The following is a 24,257-nucleotide window of genomic DNA, read 5'->3' on the forward strand; positions in this document are numbered from 1 at the left end:
GTTTCATTCACGTCAATTTTGGATACTAGATGGTAGATCTTCTTGAAAAAGGCAAAACAGTGTTTAACAAAAAGGTTAGGAGAGTAGATAACCAAGAGGAAGCCAGTTGGGGAGATGGGGCCAAGGATATTGACCATTGTTAAAGCTACGGTTGGCTGAGAGGTCATCCCACTTGGAGCTAGGCATGGCCCCTGGCCCTCCCTCGTTTGCGCCTCAAAGTTTGATTTCCCAACTCCGAATCACGGAAAGGAGGCAGAAGAAGAAGAATACTTGCAGCTGCATTGTTTTTTTTTTTTTTTTATCCTCCTTTCTATCAAAGTAGGCAATTGCTCAAAGCAAATGTTCTTTGCTTTCCTTCTCCCACATACATAGAACGTCATTCTCTTTCACTCTTCTTTTAAGTAAACTCCAAGGAAATCTTGGAATCATCTTTACCAACCTCCAGCCACACGAGTTTGAGGTGTTCCAAAATGAATACATGCATGTAAATCATGTCAGGGTTGTAAAGCACCATACAAATTCAAATTCAAATCCCATATGGTCTGTCAAAGATACTGCCATGATTGAGAGATTTATATTGCCTCTAAACTTTATGGGTTGAAATTCAAAGATGGTATTCCCTACAGAAACCAATGATGGCAGTCATTTTATAGAACCCAACTATATCGCATTACAGCTTATAATTTCAACTTAGGCTACGTGGACGGAATTATCAATAGAATTTGCAAAGAAAAAAAAAGAAGAAAGGAAGACATTTGGTAATCGGTTAAGTAGAGAGAGCGACCCTAACCTTGATCTCATCCTAGGATTTGACCTCACATGTTTCCAGAAATGGGGAAGAAAATTCAAATCTTTTACAAAACTTCTCAACTTATCTTATCTCATCTAATCATTACAATTTTTCTAAATTTTTATATAAAATAAAATAAATAATTCAACTTTTTTAAATCACAAAATAAAAATAATATTAAAAAAATATATTCTAATAATATTTTATTCAACTTTTAACTTTTATCTCAATTCAACTTATTTCATCTGAGCTGCAAAAACAGACGAGGTCTTAATCGTTTGGTGCATGGTACCCAATGCCATGTGATTCAATCAGGAAAAACATTAATCATTATCAGACAAACATTGTATGGGGTCTGGGGTTGTGGGAATGGTATCTCAGCAGTAGACATATAACATCAAACCGCAATGTGGCTCTCCTTTGCCACCCAAAGGAGTCCTAAATAATGTTTTTTTTTTTTTTTTTTTTAATTTTCTATAAAAGTTACAGAAAATAAATAAGGAGTAATGCTACATATCACGTACTTTCATCTCACTATGTGAAATGTGATATTTTTTTTTTTTTTATCATTTTTAGATTATTTTTTTATTTTCCTTAGAGATAAATTCTAATGCTGATAGACATATTTAACACTTCATTATCTGTGGGGTGTGGAATTGGATATCAAACTTCGTCAGTAGCATGCTTCTCAAGCCTTGAGTTGAGTGATATATATGTCTCGTGTGTCGGATGTGAAGTAGCTGTTCTTCTTCTTATTCTGCAAATCGACCTTACAATTATTGCACATTCGAGGAGGAAAGATGCCGTCTCGTTTGCTCATTCATCAGTAGATAATATATATATTTGTTTTCTTCTACTCATTTTTCTTTAAGATGCATATGTCATGCAAGTAATTTAAAAAATGATTTTTACATAAATTTCAGATTTATCCACCTTTTCTTTTAAAGATAATGCAAAGGACTTGCATACTCTAAAATTAATTCCAAATATAATTTCTCTTTAATAATTGAACCCACGTCAAAACTCTCCGTCCCATACAGTGCCGATTATGCTTTACAATTCTTTTTTACATCGAATCAATAAAATACTATATCGCCATTAAAAAAAAAAAAATAGTTTTCGTGATTGGTATCTTTTAAATCTGACATGATTATCCTCCATTTAAAATAGATTTATAAAAGAATTATAAGTGTATTATTACATTTGGATCTCAAATTCATCTCAACTCATCTTATATAAACATTACAACTTTTCTAAATTCTAACACAAAATATAATAAATAATTCAACTTTTTTAAATTCTAAAATAATAATAATATTAAAAAAATAATATTCTAATAATATTTTATTTAATTTTTAATTTTCATCTCAACTCAGCCTACTCTTTAAATGAACGTTCAAATGGGTGATTATGTCAAACATTTATAGAGGAAATTTGAAATCACCTGCCCCAACATAAAAGGTCCCTACCTTTTTGGGCTCAATTCCAAAACCAATAGGCAAAGGGCTTGGATTTAAGCACTTTCTTGATAATGCATATGATCCCATTGCCAAAAATGGTTTTGGCTAAGTTGTCATCCAAACTTTGCAAGTCAAGGGTGGCCCTCCCCAAAGCACCGGTCCAACAAATTAATTTCCATGATTTGGGGACTTCGATAATCGAACCCCCACCAAATATTTTTGAATCTTGAATCCATTTTTTGCGGTTAAAACTTAGCATGGAGGAGGCAACTGACCTTAAGAGCATAGTCCTCCCAGCCTGCGAAAGCAATTTTGATTTGCAGCCTGCCAGTTTTTAGACACTTCTCTGGTAATGCTGTTGTAAAAATCTCTTTTGTTTCTTCCCTTTAAGATTGTAAGTCCCAGATATGCATCGTAATTTTGCTGGAGATGTTTGAATGGCTACATTTCTACACCAATACTATGCATCCAAGAAAAATAAAAGTTAGCTCTATAGTCACATCCATCTCTAGAACCTCGAAGCTCCTTCCTAACGTATTCTGTACAATCATCTGGTGGAGCAAAACTTGAAGTACTCAAAGTCTAAACAACTATCTCATAATTCTTCTACCCTCACCCTGACAGGCTAGAACGATTTTCACTTCGCTGCGCTGTGATCGCATTTAGATCGATCTATTTAGTTTTCTGGGCAATAGAACCAAGCTCAGCTTCTGTGGGATGATATCATGATACCCTCCTCCGCTTGTAGAACTTGAGATCAGAATCACTCTTTTTTCTGACTGTCTTGTCAAAATTAGCAGCTTCAACCAAGCACTCTCTACTGGTTTCGCTGAGACATTGTTGATCCACCTTTGGACAAAGATTCAGTCAAAAAATCTTATTTTAGAAGAAAATAGGCATACCAAAATCAGGAAAGGAGAAGGACAAAGACAGAATGATGGAAGAAAAGATTTGTTCACAATGTAAAATAACATGACAACCATATCAACTGGGCTGATGCTACCGCCTCCTTTGGTGCCTGCAGTCCTGAAAAAAGTCCCCATGGTCAGCAACAAAACAGACACCTCCACATGTATGAATACCGAACAGGATTATAAAAACAAGATTTATTTTTCAAGCAAGAAATGCACAAGGAAGGAAATGATCAATTGGGTAGGAGATAAGTGGCTCATTCCCGCAGGAGCAGAAATCACCTGAAGAAACATGTTTTTAGAATGGAATTGATGACAAAAGAAACTACACCCACCAACTAGACAAGAAAATAGGGTAAAGGAAGGAATAAAGAAGGAAAGGAAAACACATCTATGTTCACCAACGACCTAGGGGCTCGTTTGGATACAAAATCCATCTCACCTTATCTCATCTCATTATTACAACTTTTTCAAATTCTCACACAAAATATAATATACAATTCAACTTTTTCAAATCCCAAAACAATAATAATATTAAAAAATAATATTCTAACAATATTTTATTCAACTCATCTAAAATCATTTCGACTCATCTCATCTTAACTCTCAATCCAAATGGGTAATATGGGTGGATTCTAGGGTTAATAAGACCAGCGTGGTTTTAAGAAAACAAAAAGTTTAATCTATGAGACACATTGCACATAAAACTTTGAAAAAATGATTGCATTGCCTGGTTTGGTTACATAAATCAAATTATTTCATATCATCTCATTTAATCATTACAACTTTTCCAAACTCCCTCATAACATATAATAAACAATTCAATTTTTTCAAATTTCAAAACAAAAATAATATTAAAAAATTATATTCTAATAATATTTTATTCAACTTTTAACTTTTATCTCATCTCATCTCATCTTATCTTATCTATATAACCAAACGAGGTTGTCAAAAAAACTCAGACATAAGTACCCCACTAGAGCCCGAATGTACATTAATTCTAACCTTAAACTTCTTACCAGATGGACTTCCGTTAATAGCTGCAATGAGAGCAAATTCAGCATGAGATGGGATTAAGAACTTAGAGAAGGATTCCCACATGTTCTTACCTTTTCTTTTTTCATGCGTGTAAATTACTTAAAAGGAAGGCATTAGTTTTAAATATCAACGATTCATTTTAATATTATTCTAATATGGAGCAGTAGAAGCTTTACCTACAAAGCATAGTTAAAATTGTGGAGCAGGCTGCATAGTCATATTGTATGTACCTAATTTCAAGGTTTGCACGACTACACACACAAGCAAAGAGTCCCATTTTTGGGTGGTAGCAGGGAACTGTTATTTTTAGAAGGGTTGAGATTTATTTTTTTGTTCAAAACTCTTGAATTATGAAGTGAATCAATCTTCATATCATTTTTCAATATTTATTGAGCCCAAGTCTAGCCAGTTGAGTTGAATTACAGTAATTCTGAATGGTTGGTATAAATTTTAGATGACAATCAAAAAACAGAAACGGAGAACGGAATAAGAACACTGCTTCGATGGGGGATTTGGACCTCTGCATTTGGGCCATGGCAGTCCATAAATGTATTCAACCCAGAGCGTTGACTTGTTTTATAAATATTGGAATATGAATTATTATATTATAACAACATTCAGAACAAAATATTTCAATTCATATTCTTAATGTAGCACAGATTTGGACACTAGGATTGAATGTGATTGTCCGTGAAGATAGAATCCTATATTTTTTCATTTCATACACAGAGGAAGTGAGAGGTTAGACATACGTCACTAACCCCTGTTTGATAAACGTGCTCTCATCCACTTGTTCTGATTGATATACTTCAGAGACGGCACTGGACACATCCAAATCAGTATCGTCCCTGGTTCCACAGACAAGATCATGCTGTGTTCCTGCCATATGGAGTATTTACATTAATTTAGTGATTTACTTCCCTTTGTATAACGTACTTGGAGGGTAAAGAGGATACCTCTTGATGGCTTTGAATCAATTGGAGGGTTCTTTCTTAGGAGTTTCTGGCACATGACAGTATCCGGGAAATCCAAGAAAGTATAATCCAAAAATAGAAATCTGTCCAAACTTGTCATCTTTGTAAACCCAAAAGAAGTAGTCCACGTGTTCAGCACACTAGGAGTTGCAGGCAAAAAAAGCCTCTCAACTTCGAGTTCCATGAGCTTCTGCATTTAAGAAAAAAAAAAAAAAAAAGAAATGGAGTGAAAATCATGGTGAGAAATTACTATAGTCTGTATTCCATACTTATTTTAACAACACAAGTTAAAATTTGAGGGGTGGGGGGACCCTGTTCTTCCTTTATTTTTTCAAAATTCTACTTCAAAATTTATCCAACCATTTAATTTTCAATTTAGGAAAAAAAAGGTAAACAGAGCTGAGAAAACAAAGATCTATAGTACATTATGTACAGTTACTAGGGCAATCAGCAACCATCAATGACAAACCACCATAAGCGAATTAATACTAATCATCAAAAGTTTTAGACAAGACTTCAAAAGACTACAGAAAACAAAAACACATTTTTTTGTAAAAGAAAGTGGTATAAGGGCTGACGTCCACTTACAATAGGAGAGAATATCGTTTTGAAGATTGCAATTTTGAGAAAATACTGTTTAAAGTTGCATTGAATGTGTATTAAACTAAAATTACACGTTAGCACTCCTAGAGGATTGGAATGATTAAAAAAAAACTAAAAATTCTTTTGGGTGCGTTTGGTGGTGGAATAGGCAGCTGGAATGGAGATGGCTGGGAATAGCTATTCCCAAATATGAGGAATCCAAATATGAGAGGAATAGGTATTCTGGTGGCATCGATGTAAAAGTTATAAAACATATTTTTTTCTTTTAAAAAATCTAGTTGGTGGCCATTGGCATCCCCCAACTGCCCGCCCCACCAAGCCACCCCTATGGCCACAATGGGGTCCACCCCCATGGCCAATGGGCGGTCTGGCCAACCCCTAGGCTTTGATAGGTGGCAGACCACCATCTTTTTTATTCTTTTTTGAATAATAAGTTTAATTGAAACTTTTTTCTTTTCTATTTTACCTTTGAATTTAAAAATAAGAATAATGGCATTTTTGTAAAAAAAATGTGAAATTTGGATATTATAGAAATTTCACTTCAATTACATTGAGATATTCATCATTTATCACCAAGCAAAAGAAAATGAATGGGTCCTTCAATTCCTAAAGGAATAGGAATGGCATTTCGAGAACCAAACATGTCCTTAGTCATTTTTGCAACCTAGTTACCTTTTCCAGCTCATTCATCAAGATGCGGCACATTCCACGTCGACGATATCGGAGTCTAGTCCCAACAAGCGGTATTTCTGCCACCTTCCCTCCATAGATCCTAGATCAGGACAACAATTCAGAATAGCACACTTTGAAAAAGCAAAAAACTGGCATGAGACCGGGGTTTACTCTACAGGAGTGGGCCCGAAGGGCCCTACCTTGTAGAGGTTTCCAGACATAAGAAAAAAAGGCAAAAAACTGAGGGATTTTATACACTCGCCTTACAGTAGCCACAGCAATCATTTCATCATTTCTCTCCAAAAGCACTGTGTAGAACCCTCGAAAATTCAAACGGTTAAGCTCGGACCTAAAATATTTCAAAGCACAGAAATCATGGTTTGGTGCTGAAAATTAGTAAATTGCACAGAGGCACAGGTGGCTGCCACAAACATAAGAGTTTTAAGATTTCGTTGGTATATCAAATAAAATCAATTTTATGCCAAATTAAATCAATGATTTATAATGAATCAATCGATCCATTTTTTCTTAAACTATGTTTAATGGATACTTTTCTTTTAGATCACGATTCTATTTATAGATCATGGTTATATATTGTTTTTTAGACTATGATTCCATTTTCATTTGTATTTTCAACACTGGTAAGAGTATATGAAAACAATGCTTGAAGAGATCATAGATTAAGTAGAGTATTATGTGCTATGAAATAAAATAATTATGTACCGTGCTAACATAAAGGAATATAATGAAGTAACGAACACAGCCAAAACAAAGAACTTCTTACCCTCTGCTAAAAATAACATCTTCAACAAGATCTGTGCAAGTGCGAGGTTCCTTAATAGGTTCAAAACACTCATGCAGCACACCAAGAGCAACACTAAGCTTGCTATAATTCTCTGACAAGGCCTCAACATCATGACTATCAGGCGTCATTGGCTTTAATAATGTCCAAGACAGAGTACCCTCACCCACTGGACTTGGTTTGCCTAAAGTCTCTTGGAGGCCCAAAAATATCTGCAAAAACAAAATGAATATAATACATCCATGAACTACTGAAAGAATAAAATGAAATTAAAATCACACACATTTGCATCCTATTCCCAATAGAAAATAGAAGATAACAGCCACTTATGCTCGCTCAATTTGCACTTCTGCTCACTCAATTTGCTCTTTTCATATTTTTCTTAATTGCAAATATCTCTGTCATAAATATTTCTGCAAACTTGGATTGCATTAATGATATCACAAATACCAGCTGGAACCTAAATCTAGAGAGTGCAACCAGGAACAATTAATTACAAAGATACCAAGAACTCTAATCCCCCACTGTTCCATGAACTGCGTCATAATAGGAAGAATGAGAAATTCTATAAAGAGAAAAATCAATTTGGATATGCTTTTTAATATTTCCCAAGACCATTTAGTTCTAGCTCAGCATTTTCGCTTTTGCATTTATTCTTCAAATTATTAAAAGAGAGTTCTTGCCCTTGCAAATACTTTAGGCAAGCATGGAATGATCCAATTCCTTATATTTTCTGGTCTTCAAACAGTACCTCCCAAATGTGAAACTCAAACTTGAAATTTGACATGAAAAGCAAAAATCATAAGAGAAGGATACCTAAGAATATATCTTTTACATGAAATTTGACATTCAAGGCCTGGTTGCAGCAATTTTGTCTTTTTTTTTTTTTATTATTATTATTTTTTATATATATGAATTAAGAGAAACAGCAAAAAGCCTTAACATAATAAATTCCAAAACCAACAGTTGTTGACATAAGTAATTAATATTGGAAAAAAAGTGGATATAAAATACCTGTTCACACTTTTTGCAGCAAAACCATTTGTCTTCAGGATATATTTCCAGCTTATCGGCTCCTCTATTTCTTAAGCAGCCAACGTGATCTACAGAAAATAGACAAAAATGTTATTAGAAGAATGTCAGAATATGGATTTGCATACCCTTAAATCATAGGCAGTTTAGCTCCAGGCAGATTATAGCTAACCCACATTTACGCCCACACTGATTGCATGTGAGAACAGTGTCATCAACCAGATGTTCACAGTTGCTTTCAAATTTCCTTTGCCCACAAATTCCACAACAACATGATGGGCAGAACCAATCACCATCTGGAACATCCTGTGATAAAAAAATTTGCAGTCCAAAAAAAAAAAAAAATCAATGACCTCAATCATATAATTCCTAAGGAAAGGTCTTGAGGACTGAGAATAAAGTCCAAGGAATCTGATAACTGAGTTATGAGATCAGAATTCAGGACAAAAATCTACCTTCAAATTGAGGCAGCCTGTATGAAATGCAGATGGGCAGTTATCACATAAAATCAATTCACCGCCATAGTGACAAACAGAACAAATGTTGTCATTCTTGCCTTCATGAGAATTTTCGTCTATCCTATCTTCCGGTTTTCTCATGAAGCTTCCTATCTTCTGAGCACGCATCATTTGCATTTGACAATCTAACAGAGACCTGCCATCTTCCAGAAAAATATTAGCAGCTGGTCTGTGGTTTTTGCTGCCAGCATGAACTTCAAAGTTATGAAGAGTAAACACCATCTCACAACAGCTGCACTTTATTCCATCACGAGTTATCCGCCCTTCTGCCATTGAATGGTGGCTATCTCTGCTACAGTAATATACTTTTGCTCTTGGCAACACCACGTTGTTGTCTATCAGCCAAGAGAGTACAGTTCGAGGATTGTGGTGTGAGGGTCTAGGAGTAACCACCTGCTGCACTCTTTTGCTTGATAATAGGATACGGGTTGGACAATGACTTTGCAGACCATTTCTTAAATTTGTCAATCGTCCAAACAACTTTCTTCTTTTTAACTTTGGGAAGCTGGCTTTTAACCTCAATGTTCGAGTGTTATGATCAGGTGAAATATGCAAACTTCTCTGGCCGTCTGAGATTAAAGAGATCATCTCTGTGCTGGATTCCCTCATATCATCACAGACCTGACGAAGTGAATAGTAACATTTCCCATCAGGTGAGGTATAGCGTAGTCTATTTATGCCCCCATCTCTCATAAACTCAATTTTCCAACCCAGGTATGATAGATGCTTCCGCACATTTGTGGTTAAAGAATTCCCAGGCTTTCTGTTATTCATACTTAAATGTGCGTAATCAGTAACAGCAATTGGGCAGAATGCAGCTCCAGGAACTAAATCAGGGCCAGCAGGCAGCCAATATTTAGTTTTTCTTAGTGTCAAACATTTGGGATTCCAATTGATCTTATGAGAATTAGTACTAGAGAGTTCTTCACCAATCGTCACTGAGTTGGTGCTAGAAATTCCATCTGGATTGGAAGGCAATACTGGCAAATTCTCAGCTACCAGACACACTGCTTTACTATGGCAAGGTACATTTGAGTCGGCTAAAAGTTTTATATCTGACTCATCAACATCCAAAGTAGAAAATAATCCATCCACAGAAGGTTTCTCTTGATCAATAAATGAATCACTACACAACTCATTCTCAACGGGGACAATAGCAAGAGAGTTAGCCAAATTTGCTTCAGGGCTCATATCAACTTCAACGGTAGTTCTAGCTGACACCAATCCTCCACTGGTTTCTTGTAACAAGCCCCAGGGATTGAAAACCCAAAATACATCTTTTAGGATGATACTCAAGTTCTCATCAATGACCTCCAACATTAACTCTTTCCACAAGTCTTTCCTGGTACAGGTCCACACCTTAATCTCCCCAAAACCTTTTTTTCCCCGTAAGTCATACCATATTTGCTTCACTGAAACGCCAAGATATGCCTCTTGTTCATATTCCTCAATCAACTGGAGAAATAACCAGGTCCCACGAGGCTGCCAATTCTCTGTAACCTCACTCCAGTCCTGAGTTATTCTAAACATGTGAATTCCTGTCTTTAATTCATCACCTAAATCAGGAAAGAAAATCCTTCTCTCATCCGAACCTTCATTACGATCAAAAATCACACCTTCCCACCAAGCGTCCTGATAATACACATCCACACACAGACCATAGGGAAGGCCCCATTTATTAAACTCCACATGAGGTGGCAACGGCCTTATAGACCCACGATAATTATGGCTTTTCGCAGTGGCAAAATCAATGCCATCCAATAAAGGCGAAACATGCACAGCATCCTCAAGATTATCAGACCCGTCGTTGCATAGGATATGGTCGTATTTAACACGACGACCTTGGTTATAACATGCGATAACAGTCCCAGGATGCCATGAGCCTTGAAACCCATCTTCCTCGCTCCTTACCTGCAAAAGTTTACACCTTATAAAGAAATTAATACTTGGAATTCCCAATTAACATGTAGCAAATTTCGATAAGTGAGTGGCTAAAAACGCTAGATGTGGAAACAAAAAATGAAATAGTATTTAGCAAAATCCCCCAAGTCCACGCCTTTGTTCCCCCAAAACAACCCACCTCCCGGCTTCAAGGAATACCAAACAGAACACAAACTAGACACATACATGGACAAGAACAGTAAGAGAAACAGCTGCAGTGCACAATGTGGCCTAAATCAAAATAGATAGCATTCACAGAAATGGAACCCAAATGATCAACACACAACTAAAAGCACCGGAGGATGAAAGCAAATAATTAATATACAAATATAAAAATTTATAATAAACTAAGATCGAAAACTCAACTGGGTATCCAAAAAAGTTTTAAAAGAGAAAAAAACATGCATGCGCGCTCAGAACCCAAAAGTTTTGTTTAAGACAGAAAAATAGCAACCCGTGAATTATGAACGAAAAACAATCAAGAAAAAGAAAAGACGTTTCTAACAAAAGCGGCATTGTATCACCTCCACTCTTTCACCTATGCCGAGCTTTCTTTCCGCGGCTGACCTCTTTCGCTTTCTCTTTTTCCCATATTTTGATGCGATCGCCGGCGTTGCCATTGAGGAGTAAACCGGGAGTACAGCACTTGAAGGAAAGATAGACAAAGATGTAGCTTGCTCACCAAGTAACACACGCACTGAATCCCCTATTTTTCACGGGGATTGTGTCCGGTGCGTGTAAAAAGATATCGTGGGGTCCTTGAAATTCCACTCTCTCATCAAAACAATTATTAAAAAAAAGAAAAAGAAAAAAGAAAAAAAAAAGACGAAGATAAAGTTCTCGAAACTGGTTTTATTTTTTAAATTTTCATCACGAGGAATAATACCAAACTGCCAAATTGGTGTTTAAATCATTCTAAAAAAGCGCAAAAATAGAACTCGCATTTTTCCAGGAGTAGCCAGGTTGCAGGCAAATGCAGATGATCGTTGGGTCCATGAAGATTTGTTTCGACCTAACAAACGAAACCGAATGTTTTTCTCGTTCTTGTTATCATTTATAATAAGGTGGTATGGTAACGTGAAGCTAAAGCCGACAATTAGTGTACGAAAAACTATATACTTTTTCGTGAAAATAAACGGAAATAATATTGATAATTTAGGATTAGTTTGTTTTCAAAATTAAAATTTAAAATTTTGAAAATTTTGAAAATATTTAATCTCATCATTACAATTTTTTAAAATTTTTATATAAAATAAAATAAATAATTCAACTTTTTTAAATCTCAAAATAAAAATAATATTAAAAAATATATTCTAAAAATATTTTATTCAACTTTTTAATTTTAATCTCAATTCATCTCATCCCTAAAAACAAATGAAGTTAATTTTGTAAGTCTCACATAATTGTTTAAAAAAATAAATAAATATAAGATTTATATGAAATTTTAATAATAAATTCTATTTTTTTTTAAAAAAAAAAAAGAGCGTGCAGAAGTTATATACCAAAGAAGTGTGTTAGCCTTACTCAAATGTATTTTCTTATCTTGCAGTATTTTCTTTTAAGTAAAATGCATGAAAATTAATAATAAAGGCGACAAATTTTAAGTTTGTAATATTATAAGGATTAATCTTGAGACAAAATATTACATAAAGTATAAAACTTTTCAACCCTTTCCCTTTGACGGAATAGCGACTTCTTCGTGTCCAGTAGAGAAGCAGCAAAGTAGTTCCCAACCGCCGCATTTCTTTGCACACATGACGGCAAGAAATCTGAAGATCCTCCTCCGCTGTAAAAGGAAAGCGGTAGATTTTTGTTTTTAAAAAAAAGAATTAGGTTGTGTTTGGATGTTAAATTGAGTTGAGTTGAGTTGAGTTGAGATGATAAAATATTGTTAAAATATTATTTTTTAATATTATTATTATTTTGAGATTTAAAAAAATTGAATTGTTTATTATATTTTGTGTTGAGATTTGAAAAAATTATAATAATGAGTTAAGATGATTTTAGTTACCAACCGAACAAAAACTTTTAAAAGTGATTTATGCAAATTTATTTTAAAATATACAAATCGCAAACTTTTAAAAAAATTAATTGTTGCAGTTACAATACATTTTATTTTGTTAAATGAAAATTGTCAATGTGAGAAATTCTTATGGTAGCACACTCATGGCAGGGCGTCGCAATAAGTCTTCTTGACATGAAATGGAAAGTTGTTTGAAAGTTGTAAAGGCGGCATTTTATCACCATGGCCAGTTTTTAGTAGCGCTGAAAATCTCAAAAATAAGTTTTCAACAATCGTTTGTGTCACGTTAAGGAAATAAAGAGTCACTTTGTTTGCTCAATATAGACTTTCAATATTTTGCAAAAAAAAAAAAACAAAAAAGATATAGGCTTTCAATATATTGGACTCAAAATCTTTGAAGATATTATCAGTGGTGAATCGTTGTTATTAAAGCGACTTTGCTTATCGACTAGTAAAATTATTTTGTAAATAGAGGCCTCAAAAGACCTACTTCTTGAACCACCACGACCCGACTCATGTCAAAAAAAGATTTTATTTTCTTCTCCATGCGTGTCACCCAAAAAAAAGAAAAATAATAAATTATTTATTTATTTTACTTGCAAGTTGGTGTATATTGAAGGAATAAAATATTGAATATGAAATAGTTAACGGCGGAAATAAAATAGTATGTACCTCCTGCCATGGTGATTCAAGAATAAACAAGAGCCTAAAAGAAATCTCACTTTAAGAAAAATATGCTAAATATGAGTAGGAAGAAGAGAATTTTCTGGCCGGTGTACACAGGCCCTTTATTTATAAGCTAGGCTAGGGACCCTCTAACAAAGTTAGACTTAAACTATTCCTCCAATCAAGGAATATGAACTATCCATTACTAGTTGTTCATTAGAAATAAAACTCTTAATACTCAAGTTTAATTGAATTAAACTTCTTAACAAACTGTGGCATATGAGTCACTCAGTCACTCTAAATAGAATTCTAACATTTTCCCACTTGACTCTTATGTCACACAAATTTTCATATAGGGTGATAGAAAAAAAAAATATTGCCAAACATTATTTATTTCAACTAGTTATAGAACACTTCTACTCAGATAAAGAATATTATACACGAATCATGGCGGTAAAACCCTTTATAAAGTCAAGTCATCCCTCCCATGTATCACATGCACAATACCCCTTATATAAGTATCATATGAGCAAACAACTTTATGAATAAACTTCCAATAAGTTGGGTCCTACTTTACATTATCCCCATGGATAAAAACAATATGCGCAAAACAACTTTATTCTCCAAAATAAAATCAAAATGAATATTGTATGTCTATAGACCAAATAAAGAGAAACTAAACATAAAATAAATTGGTAAGTCCCATATTGTCCACATGACCCTTGAACTGCAGTACTGGTAAGTCTTTGGTCATGGGATCTGCAATCATCAACTCAATACTTATGTGCTTAATAAACACCACATTCCTCTTAATGTTCTCTCTAATACTGAGGTACTTGATGTTGATATGCTTACTTCTGCTACTGCTTTTATTGTTCTTGGAGAAAAAACTGTAGCAGTGCTATCACAGAAGATTTTTAGTAGCCTTTCATCTTAAGACCACTGAGGAAATTCCCCCAACCATAACGCATGTATAGTAGTTTCATAGCATGCTATGAACTATGCCTCCATAGTAGACATATCAACAATAGTTTGCTTATAGCTTTTCCAAAATATAGTATCTCCAACAAGTAGAAAAATATATCTTGAAGTAGATTTTCTGGTGTCTACACATCCGGCAAAATCCGAGTTTGAATAACCAACTACCTCTAAATGGTCAGTGTATTTATAGGTCAATCTGTAGTCCTTGGTTCCTTATAAATACCATAGAATCTTCTTTGCAGTCTTCAAATAGCCCAACCTCGGTTACTTTAATATCGACCTAATAATCCTACTGTAAAGCCAATGTCAGGTCTAGTGCAGACCTGTGACCTACAGATTAGGCTTCCTACTGTAGATGTATACGTTATCCCTTTCATCTGCTCCTGCTCCAATGCATTTTGAGGACATTGGATTTTACTAAATGCATTCCCTTTGACAATAGGTACCACTGAAGCTGTGGCGCCCTCGACCTTCATGTGTTATTTTTGTGGAGTTCGTGACACCGGGATGATGACCACACAGATCACGCACCCCAACGACCAGTGCTCAAAGTGTGTACAACATACAATAAATGTACAGTATAATATTCGCAGCGGAGAAAATAAAAGGTATTTCTTTATTAAGTACCAGAATTGTACAAAAAGTAGTAAAATAATTTTACAAGAATTTTACAGTCTTCCGACAGATAATTTAAAGAAAACAAATCACATAAGGGAAACAAGTCCCAAAACGCTGAACAACATATCAGCGTCTTAAGCTTCTGGCGGAGTCGGTCCTTCAAGTTCATACTCAGGCTCTGCGTCAAACTCTATGGCACCATAAAACGGAAACGTAGGATAAAACACCACTATGAGATTATGACATCTCAGCAAGTAATTAACCAAAACAACATTCAAGATATTTAAAACACATTTATATAAACACGCGTCCCCATACGGACAGATTAACAACCCACATTCATTTTCTCAAAAATACCATTTTTATACTTACACCAAAATCCCATTTTTGGTCCCAATCATATTTATTATGAGATTACGCATGCACCACGGTCTCCCCTATGGACCGTCCGCACACCCTGGCTCTCTTAGTCACATCACGGGTAACATTCGTGCATGAGACTTCGTAACGAGCGATGCCCAGTTTCGCGCCCAGCCCGTACATGGCCAAGCATCCCCTAACCTCGCCAGCCAAAAGGTCACAGAATCGGTACGAGAGCGTTACCGTCTCGTCCGTTCCCATCGTCGCCCTGCGACAACTCAAGGGATGTCACGTCAGTCTATTACGCTCCCGAGTGACTAGAGGAGCTCCACCGAGATAATACCCCATCTCGGCTTGGGGTCGTGTTACACATGCACCCACACATTCAGTAACCAATGCAACAGACCACGTAACATCACAGCACATTTTAATAAAACCATAAATATACAGTTCAATCGTTTAATAGGAATATATAATTCATTTATAAAATTAATCATTTATTTACAATTTCACCATTTCCACAATACACGTCATACCCCGTCCTCCACACCGGCAAAGGCCCAATTCCAACAATTTCAACAGTTACAACCAAATGTTTTAACGGCCCATGGCCCAATTCCAACAGATTATTTCAATCAACAGTTACAACAAAATGACAGTTTACAAAATATAATTACAACAACTTTATTATTAAAAACTGAGAAATTACATACACACGAAGATGGGTATTTCTGAAAGATCACTCGAAAGGGCGTTGCTCAAGGTGGCGGCTCAACGGCGGCACACGGCAATTACCAAAAATTTCACCAAAAACCCGTTTGAAATTACACAATTATAGAAGAAAACAGGGCTCGGCAAAGCTTCACAAGCTCACGGGTTCACCAAAAAAAATTCACAGAACAAGACACAAATCAACAAGAATAGAAGATGGCTAAGACAAGAGAGGAAGATGATGAACTCGGAAGGTTTTAATCGAACAACCCGTGGCCTATTTATAGGCCAAGTATGGCGGTGGGAGGAGCCGCGTATCGCACGGGAGGAAGAAGAACAAAAAGGGCAGCAAACCGTGCGTGGCAGTGCGGGTTGACAGCAGACGGAAGAATGGACATGAAGAAACCATGGAAGCTCGAGGTGGAAGGTGGTGGTGGCCGTGTGAAGCCACGGCTTGACAGCAAGGCTTCGGAGCCTCCATCGAACGACACAGAGAGGAAGAGGCAAGGTAGAGGTGGCGGCTTGCGGCTGATTTGCGGAACGAAGGCCCGAATGGCATCGGCAGCAGCTGCGTGGAGGAAGGAAGAAGAAGAAATCTGCAGAAGAAACTAGAAGAAAGGAAGAAGAAGGAGCACGACGCAAGGGAGAAAGAATAAAACCCTAACTCCTTGACCCAAAACGGCGTCGTATTGGTAAGTGAGGGCTGGGTTCTCACGGGCCCCACGGGCTGGGCCCTGCTGGGCTGGGCTTTGGCTCACTCACACACACACAAAGCTGCTACAGGCTTCACACAACACTAAGCCCAAAAACAAATACTCACACACAGCCCACAATAAATAATCACTACAATAAAATTACACAAAAAAAAAAAAATACTAACACATATATAAAAATAAATAATAATAAGGAAATTAAAAACCTAACATACCAAAATAATTAACAATAAAATAATACACTTAAAAATAACATAAATAAAATAACACAATAATATAATTAAATAAATAATTTAAAACCCATAAAAAAATAGGGATATCACAGAAGCCTTATAGCTCTTCATGTTGAATCTTTCCAAAACCTTTTCAATGTAGGTATTTTGAGACAGTTCCAAAATTCTTTGTTCCCTGTCTCTGTGAATCTTTGTGCCAATGGCATAAGTGGTTTCACCTAAATCCTTCATTTCAAAATTTTGAGAAAGAAACTGCTTGGTGTCGCAAAGCAAGCCTAAATCACTGTCTACAAGCAAAATATCATCTACATATAGGACTAAGAAAATGTATTTACTTCCATTGACCTTAAGGTATATGCACTGATCAATAACGTTATCAATAAATCTAAATGAGCTAATAACCTTATGAAACTTTATATATGGCGGGAGGCCTACTTAAGTCCATATATAGATTTCTTTAATTTGTAAACTCTCTGACTGTTATCTTTAAAACCCTCAGGTTGTAACATATATACCTCCTCTTCAAGATCCCCATTTAAGAATATCGTTTTCACATCCAGCTGATGTAACTTTAGATCAAAATGAGCTATTAATGCCATGATTATCCTGAACGAATCCTTTTTAGAAACTAGAGAGAAGGTTTCATGGTAGTCAATACCTTCATTTTGAGTAAATCTTTTAACCACAAGTCTAGCTTTACGTCGTTCAACATTACCAGAAGCATCCCTTTTGGTTTTATAAATCCATTTGCAGTCAATGGTTGCTGCTCCATTAGGTAAGTCAACGAGATCTCAAACTTGATTTTTAGCCATGGATTTCATCTCATCTTTCATGGCATCATACCAAGATGTGGAACTATCTCCACTTATGGCCTCTGAAAACGAGATTGGATTTTCCTTAAGTCCAATATCAAAGTTAGATTCTTAGAGGTAAATCATATAGTCATTAGAAATTTCTGGCATCCTTACTCTTGAGGATTTCCTTAATACTACCTCCTATCTAGTTTGTAAACTAGGGGTAGGTTCTGCTTGAATCTGTTCTTCATGAGTAGATTGTTCAGGAAATGATTGTTGTTCAAAGTAATCAATTTGATCTTCTCTTAGCATAATCATACGTCCTCCATATGAAGGAGTTTTAGTATGCTCTTGTGCTTCCTCAAATTGTAACTTATGAGGATAAGCATTCCCATTAGGTTCAGCATTCTCAAAGAATTTGGCATTTATGTTCTCAACAATTCTAGAACTATTTGAAGGACAATAAAACCTGAATCTTTTGGAGTTTACTGGATAGACAATGAAAAAACTACTTATTGTTCTTGGGTCCAATTTCTTTATGTGAGGATTATAAATCATCACTTCAATAGGACAACTCCATACGTGTAAATGACTCAAATTTGATTTTTGTCCAGTCCATAACTCAAAAGGTGTCTTAGAGACAGCCTTGGACGAAACTCTGTTCAAGATATACAATTTTCATGACTTCACTCCACAAGAATAATGAGAGTTCAGAATTACTAATCATGCTTCTTACCATGTCCATAAGCGTGCGATTCCTCCTTTCAGCTACATTGTTTTGTTTTGACTTGCCGAACATTGTGTATTGAGCAATAATACCATCTTCTTCGAGGATTTTCACAAATGGACTTATCATTTATCCATTTTCTATGTACCTACCATAATACCCCTATCAAATCTTACGATCTTGATTTTCTTTTCCTTTTATTTCTCTATTTCAGCTTTATAGGTTTTGAAAGCATCTAATGCCTCAGCCTTTTCATTTAGAAGGTAGAGATACATATACCTTATATGGTCAGTAATGAATGAGATAAAATATCTATAACCATTTAGGCAAGGAGTAGGGAAAGGTCCACAGATATCAGTGTGTATGATTTTCAAAATACTTGAATTCCTTGTGGCACTTTTAGTGGTCTTGTTGGTTTGCTTTCCCTTTATACAGTCCACATAAGTCCTAAAGTCAATAAAATCAAGATTTTGTAAGATTCCATCATTTACCAGCCTTTTAATTCTCTCTATAAAGATTTGTCCCAATCATCTATGCCATAACATTGATGAGTTTTCATTTATGATGCTCCGCTTAATACTAACATCAATATGCAAGGATAAATAATTATTCATAAAATTGAGATCTAACTCAAATTTAAATAAACCATAAACTTTTATGCTACCACTAATGTAAACATTATCCTTAGAAATGCTGAAAGTATGATTAACAAATCTAAACTCAAATTCAATCTCAATTAATTTTGTAACTAAGACCAAATTTCTAGAAAAATTAGGAATAAAAAATACATTTTCAAGATCTAAAACAAAACCAATCTTTAAAAATAATCTAAAGATCCCAACAGACTCCACTTGTGAGCGCATCTTGTTTTCTGAATAAACATATTGTTTACTTGGTTTCGGCTTCCTTTTTTGAGAAGTCCCTGCATGGTATTAACAATATGGATTGTAGAACTAAAATCAATCTACCATATGTTTCGGGGAACTTCTACAAAAAATGATTCATGACACACTAGAGATAAGAGATTATCTTTATTTTCGAGCCAACTTTTATACTTTTGGCAATCCTTCTTTATATGCCATTTCTTTTTGGAGAAGAAACAAGAATCATTATTACCATTTTTCTTGAATGACACATTGTGCTCATGCAATTGGACATCCTTGCCTTTCTTGGTCTTTCCATCAGTATGAGTGGCCATATGAACACTTTCAGGCCTCTCATTTTTTGTTCTCTCATCTTCTTAAACACACATAGTCAATAATTCATTAATTGACCATTTATCTTTATATGTGTTGTAAGAGATTTTGAAATGACCATACTCAGAAGAGAGAGAATTCAGAATGAAATGTACGAAGAATGATTCAGAGATCTCCATCTTTAGGGACTCAAATTGAGCTGCCATGTCCATCACTGCATAATGTGCTTACGCACACCTTTAGTACTATCAAAAGTCTTATTTGATAGTTTCTTCATTAAGGTGCTAGCTAAAGCCTTATTGGAACGAATGAATTGTTTCTCAAGAGTCTTCAGGAATGCTTTAGCCTTATCAGTTTAAGGGATAGAACCTCTCATGCTCTTGTTGATATGAAATTTCATGAACAACAAACATGAGCAATTAGATCTCTCCTACCATTCATGTTTAGAAATCTATGTTAGTGTACTTGATTCCGTGAGGGCAGGTGGTTCGTCCACACGGAGCGCCATATCAAACTCTAAGCAACCAAATCTCAGAAGAATATTTTCTTTCCAGTCAAAGAAATTGTCACCATTTAGTATCGAAATATGAGTAATATCATCAGAATGTGAAGTGAGAAATGTTAAAGCTGCAATAACCAAGAAACACTTTAATGCTATGAATTTGATTTTATTTAAATCAACCAATGTCAATTTAACTCATAGTAAATTTTAACCAGCTATAAATAGAGGTTGCATCACACATAAATTTACTACATATCTAAATAATAAGACTAGAATAATTTAATGCTAATGAATAAATTCTCCAAACCTTTGGGCCTGGGAAAATCTACCACCAACACTAAACCATCTATCTTATTTTAATTAAACCACAAAATAATAACCTCTCATTTGGGCCGAGTCACTAAAATAATGATTTAATCATAACACAGATGCCGATATATCTTTACAAAGTTGAAACTTTATTTAATTATCATTATAAATTAGGATGCTTTGGCTACTCCCAAAATACTTTGATAATCAATCTTATTTGATTATTTTTCAAAAAGATGAGGATGCTTCGGCTACTCCCAAAATATTTCAAATAATCACAACCTTTAACATCTTACCATAGGAAAAACAATATATTGATCCACCAAAATTAATCGAAAGAACAAACTATCCAAAAACAAACCCAGGAATAAAATCTTATTTTTTTTGAAAAGTTAATATTATTTAAATATTAATATTTTATTCCTACAGATTGGGCTAGTAACAAATCGTTCTGGATGGATCAACCCACGCCTACCTAAGCACATGGCCCAGCCTGAAAGGCTGGCCTAACATGAGTGCATTTTAATGGGTAAAAGTGTTAAAAGACCAAAGGCCTAATAAGGTCAAGAAACCAAAATAATAAGCAGACCCATCCTTTTATACAACCCAGACCTTATCGCAGATTCGCATGTATCCCTTTTTTTTTTTTAATAATCATCACCTGTCAAGTAAAGAGGAGGGGCTGTAATCACGCACTATATGGGCACGTGAATCTCACACACCTTGGCCAAAGGTCATCCCCTACCTCTGGTCGGGTCTAGAACTAGTTTGGGTATGGTCTGTGGGTCTCAAAATGGATTTTTTGGACATCACTTGAGCTCTAGAGCTCCAAATTTAGTTATTATTGAGGCGTTTATTCGTAATAAAAACATATATCACAATTTAATGCTTATGAAGTGGGTATTAATAACATGTGACAGATTTTGAAAAAATCATTCGGTCTTAAAACCTTATGAATAAAACATCAAACCCTAGACTCTTAAACCATAAATCATGCAATAAAATCGTGTAAGCATGGACTATATAGTCTTATTTATGAACATGTTTGAATACAAAATCAAGAATCACAAAGAATCAAAATCGAACATGTCAAGATGTGAGTTATAAAGTAAAAAATAAACCAAGATGCCTACGATTTTCCAAAGATCCAGAGACAACATAAATCACAAGAAAGACCATAAAACTTCTCATATCAAACCAAATGTGATCTCACAAAGAAAACACAATGATATTGGATTTTCATGCTCAAACGAAAAAAATACAAATATCTCAAAAATCTTAATCAACTGACATGAAGGTGGCTCTGAAACCACATGAAAGAATAAAACACTAAATAGGAAATAGCTAGCACTGGAAATAAAATAGCACGTACCTCCTGCCATGGTGATTCAAGACTAAACAAGAGCATAAAAGAAATCACACTTTAAAAAAAATATGTTAAATATGAGTAGGAAGAGAATCTTCTGGCCTATGCATTTTTATTGCCATACCTATGGTGTACACATGCCCTTTATTTATAGGTTAGGTTAAAGACCATCTAACAGAGTTAGACTTGAACTATTCCTCCCATAAAGAAATATGAATTATCCATTAGTAGTTGTTATTAGAAAGAAAACTCTTAACACCCAAGTTTAATTAAATTAAACTTTTTAACAAACTATGGCAAATGGGTCATTCTAAATAGAATTCTAATATATATATATATATATATATATATATATATAACATTCATAAATAGAAAATTTTGATTTATAAAAAAATATAAAATTAAATATTCTTACAAATTAAACTCTATTACATCAACAAAGCAAAAAGAACGGTTTGAAAATATAATTTTTCTCAATACATCGTTGAAGCCCATCATGCTCAAGAGGTCTCAGTAAGCTTGAATCTTTCAAGCCCAACCTTAAACCCAACGCTCTTAACGTCTTCTTGCACTTGTGCTCGGAAGTCCCTGTATGTAAATGGCCTGTACTTCGCGCTTCGAATCACAGTACCTTCACCTGGGAACACAAAGTAGCAGATTGAGATCCTCTCTTTATCTTTGCTTGCCTTCACTCTGTGCTCCACACTCTTGTATTCGTCATTACTTATTGCCTGCCATATTCAAAGAGCTTTCATCAACGAAAAAGCCCAAAAAAGATCAATTCATGAACGAATAGATTACCATGGTTTGTTTTATGTCTCAAGCATTTAATGCATGGCAAATATATACATGAGGGAAGGTCTTTTGTAGGGACCTGCATTATATCTCCAAGATTGACAATTAGTGTGTTGGAAACAGGTCTAACTTGGATCCATTCCTTGTCCTTGAGGACTTCGAGGCCACCCACTTCGTGTTGGTTCAATATGGAAAGAACCGAGCTGTCTGTGTGCACGTCCATGCCCCAGGCAGAGTTAGCCACAAAGCATTGTGGGTAGCGATAAACACGAACAATTTCTGTGGATTCTGATAGAATATTGGACTTGGATTCTTCTGAATATAGATTGAGTTTCATCACCATAGCTTCGAATATGGTTGTAGCAAGTCTCAACAGGTGCTTTCCATATTCTTCTAGTAGCAGTCTTGTGAAACATGATATAGAACAAACTATATATTGGTATATTATATAAATGTGTCCCTAAAAATAATAGTTTTGACTAATATCAAATATGAAACGAGTTTAATTATCCGATTAAACAAACGATTTTAGAGATATTTTTCCTTCAAAAACAAATATTATTTATCATTCTTTCATCATCACTTGATATAGTATGAATGATCTTTTCTCTTTCGCCTCGCCGTATTTTATTTATCATAATATCTCAAGGAAGAAAAAAAGAACTAGCAAATGAAACGTGTACCTGAAAGATGCAAGTACAGGATCTTCAGCTTGCAATTGCGAGAGTTGACGAAGAGGAGCATTGAGCCCTTCAACCCAATTGACATTCTGGGGACCTATCTGTAGCGCTGCACCAGAAGGAGTGAGGACAGGGGTGCCCCAAAAGTATGACAAAGGGCTGCTAAATATGGCCTGCTTGGATTCAAAGGGAAGAGAAAAAAGCTTCTTGGCATGGTCTTGAAGTTGGCTCAGAAGGGTTGGAGGAACCCCATGATTGACCAAACGAAAAAGACCCCAATCTCTGCAAACCTCCCCAAGCTGGTCAAGGTCTAAGCATTGGAGATCTATGACAGGTATAGGGTCTGAATCTGGGACCTGGATTATAGCACCAACCGTGTCAAAGTTCTGGGTGTGCTGCTTCAGCTGGCGAAAGACCGGAGGGTAGGAATCAAAGTTCACTTCAGATTCAGACATGTTTTCAATCCTGCACTTCAACCCAGAATATGGTAATGCTAAAAATTCAAAGAAGAAACATACAAAAAGAAAAAGTTCTGGAAAGCTTAGTTTATTGTAGGACAGGGTCCACTTTAGCCCATATCGCGACACATACCTCCGGGGTCCTCCGTCCTGCCCTGCCTTGGCTTATAGATCCAACTCACGGCTCTCTGCAACTTCGAGAACAAAGTCTTTGAACAGTTCCTAAAGCTGGTTCTGATCAGTTTGCTAAATTTGATGGTCTTGCCGATATAGTTGCGTGGAGAATATGAATAGCCGTATATTGAAAGGGCAGCCTAAAGTTTCTTACTTTATAGATTAGTCAATAGGTTTATTAGTTTATAGTAATTAGATTAGACTTCATGA

At 35.3% G+C, this 24,257-nt stretch overlaps 2 protein-coding genes across 6 annotated transcripts; both read right to left on the minus strand.

The window, feature by feature from the left end:
* Positions 1 to 2,603: 2,603 nt before the first annotated feature.
* LOC121238885 lies at positions 2,604 to 11,538 on the minus strand. Of its 4 annotated transcripts, none has more exons than XM_041135962.1 (11): positions 11,266 to 11,538; positions 8,738 to 10,711; positions 8,459 to 8,588; positions 8,265 to 8,353; positions 7,233 to 7,462; positions 6,711 to 6,797; positions 6,449 to 6,548; positions 5,156 to 5,363; positions 4,961 to 5,078; positions 3,231 to 3,268; positions 2,604 to 3,099 (listed from the first exon to the last, which is right to left on the minus strand). In XM_041135962.1, the coding sequence occupies exons 1-10, from the start codon at positions 11,359 to 11,361 to the stop codon at positions 3,250 to 3,252; spliced, it is 3,051 nt and encodes a 1,016-aa protein (XP_040991896.1). In that variant the 5' UTR covers positions 11,362 to 11,538; the 3' UTR covers positions 2,604 to 3,099; positions 3,231 to 3,249. The 4 variants fall into 4 exon arrangements, with proteins under 4 accessions (XP_040991896.1, XP_040991894.1, XP_040991895.1 ...); XM_041135960.1 differs by having other exon boundaries at positions 3,231 to 3,276; XM_041135961.1 differs by having other exon boundaries at positions 4,952 to 5,078.
* A 10,771-nt stretch (positions 11,539 to 22,309) lies between these two features.
* On the minus strand, positions 22,310 to 24,257 carry LOC121238955 (gibberellin 2-beta-dioxygenase 5-like). 2 transcript variants are annotated; one of them, XM_041136065.1, is made up of 4 exons: positions 24,007 to 24,257; positions 23,419 to 23,880; positions 22,815 to 23,139; positions 22,310 to 22,671 (listed from the first exon to the last, which is right to left on the minus strand). In XM_041136065.1, the coding sequence occupies exons 2-4, from the start codon at positions 23,868 to 23,870 to the stop codon at positions 22,441 to 22,443; spliced, it is 1,008 nt and encodes a 335-aa protein (XP_040991999.1). In that variant the 5' UTR covers positions 23,871 to 23,880; positions 24,007 to 24,257; the 3' UTR covers positions 22,310 to 22,440. The 2 variants fall into 2 exon arrangements, with proteins under 2 accessions (XP_040991999.1, XP_040991998.1); XM_041136064.1 differs by having other exon boundaries at positions 23,419 to 24,254.

The sequence above is a fragment of the Juglans microcarpa x Juglans regia genome, chromosome 7D (genome assembly GCF_004785595.1).
Source record: "Juglans microcarpa x Juglans regia isolate MS1-56 chromosome 7D, Jm3101_v1.0, whole genome shotgun sequence".
Lineage (NCBI taxonomy): Eukaryota > Viridiplantae > Streptophyta > Magnoliopsida > Fagales > Juglandaceae > Juglans > Juglans microcarpa x Juglans regia.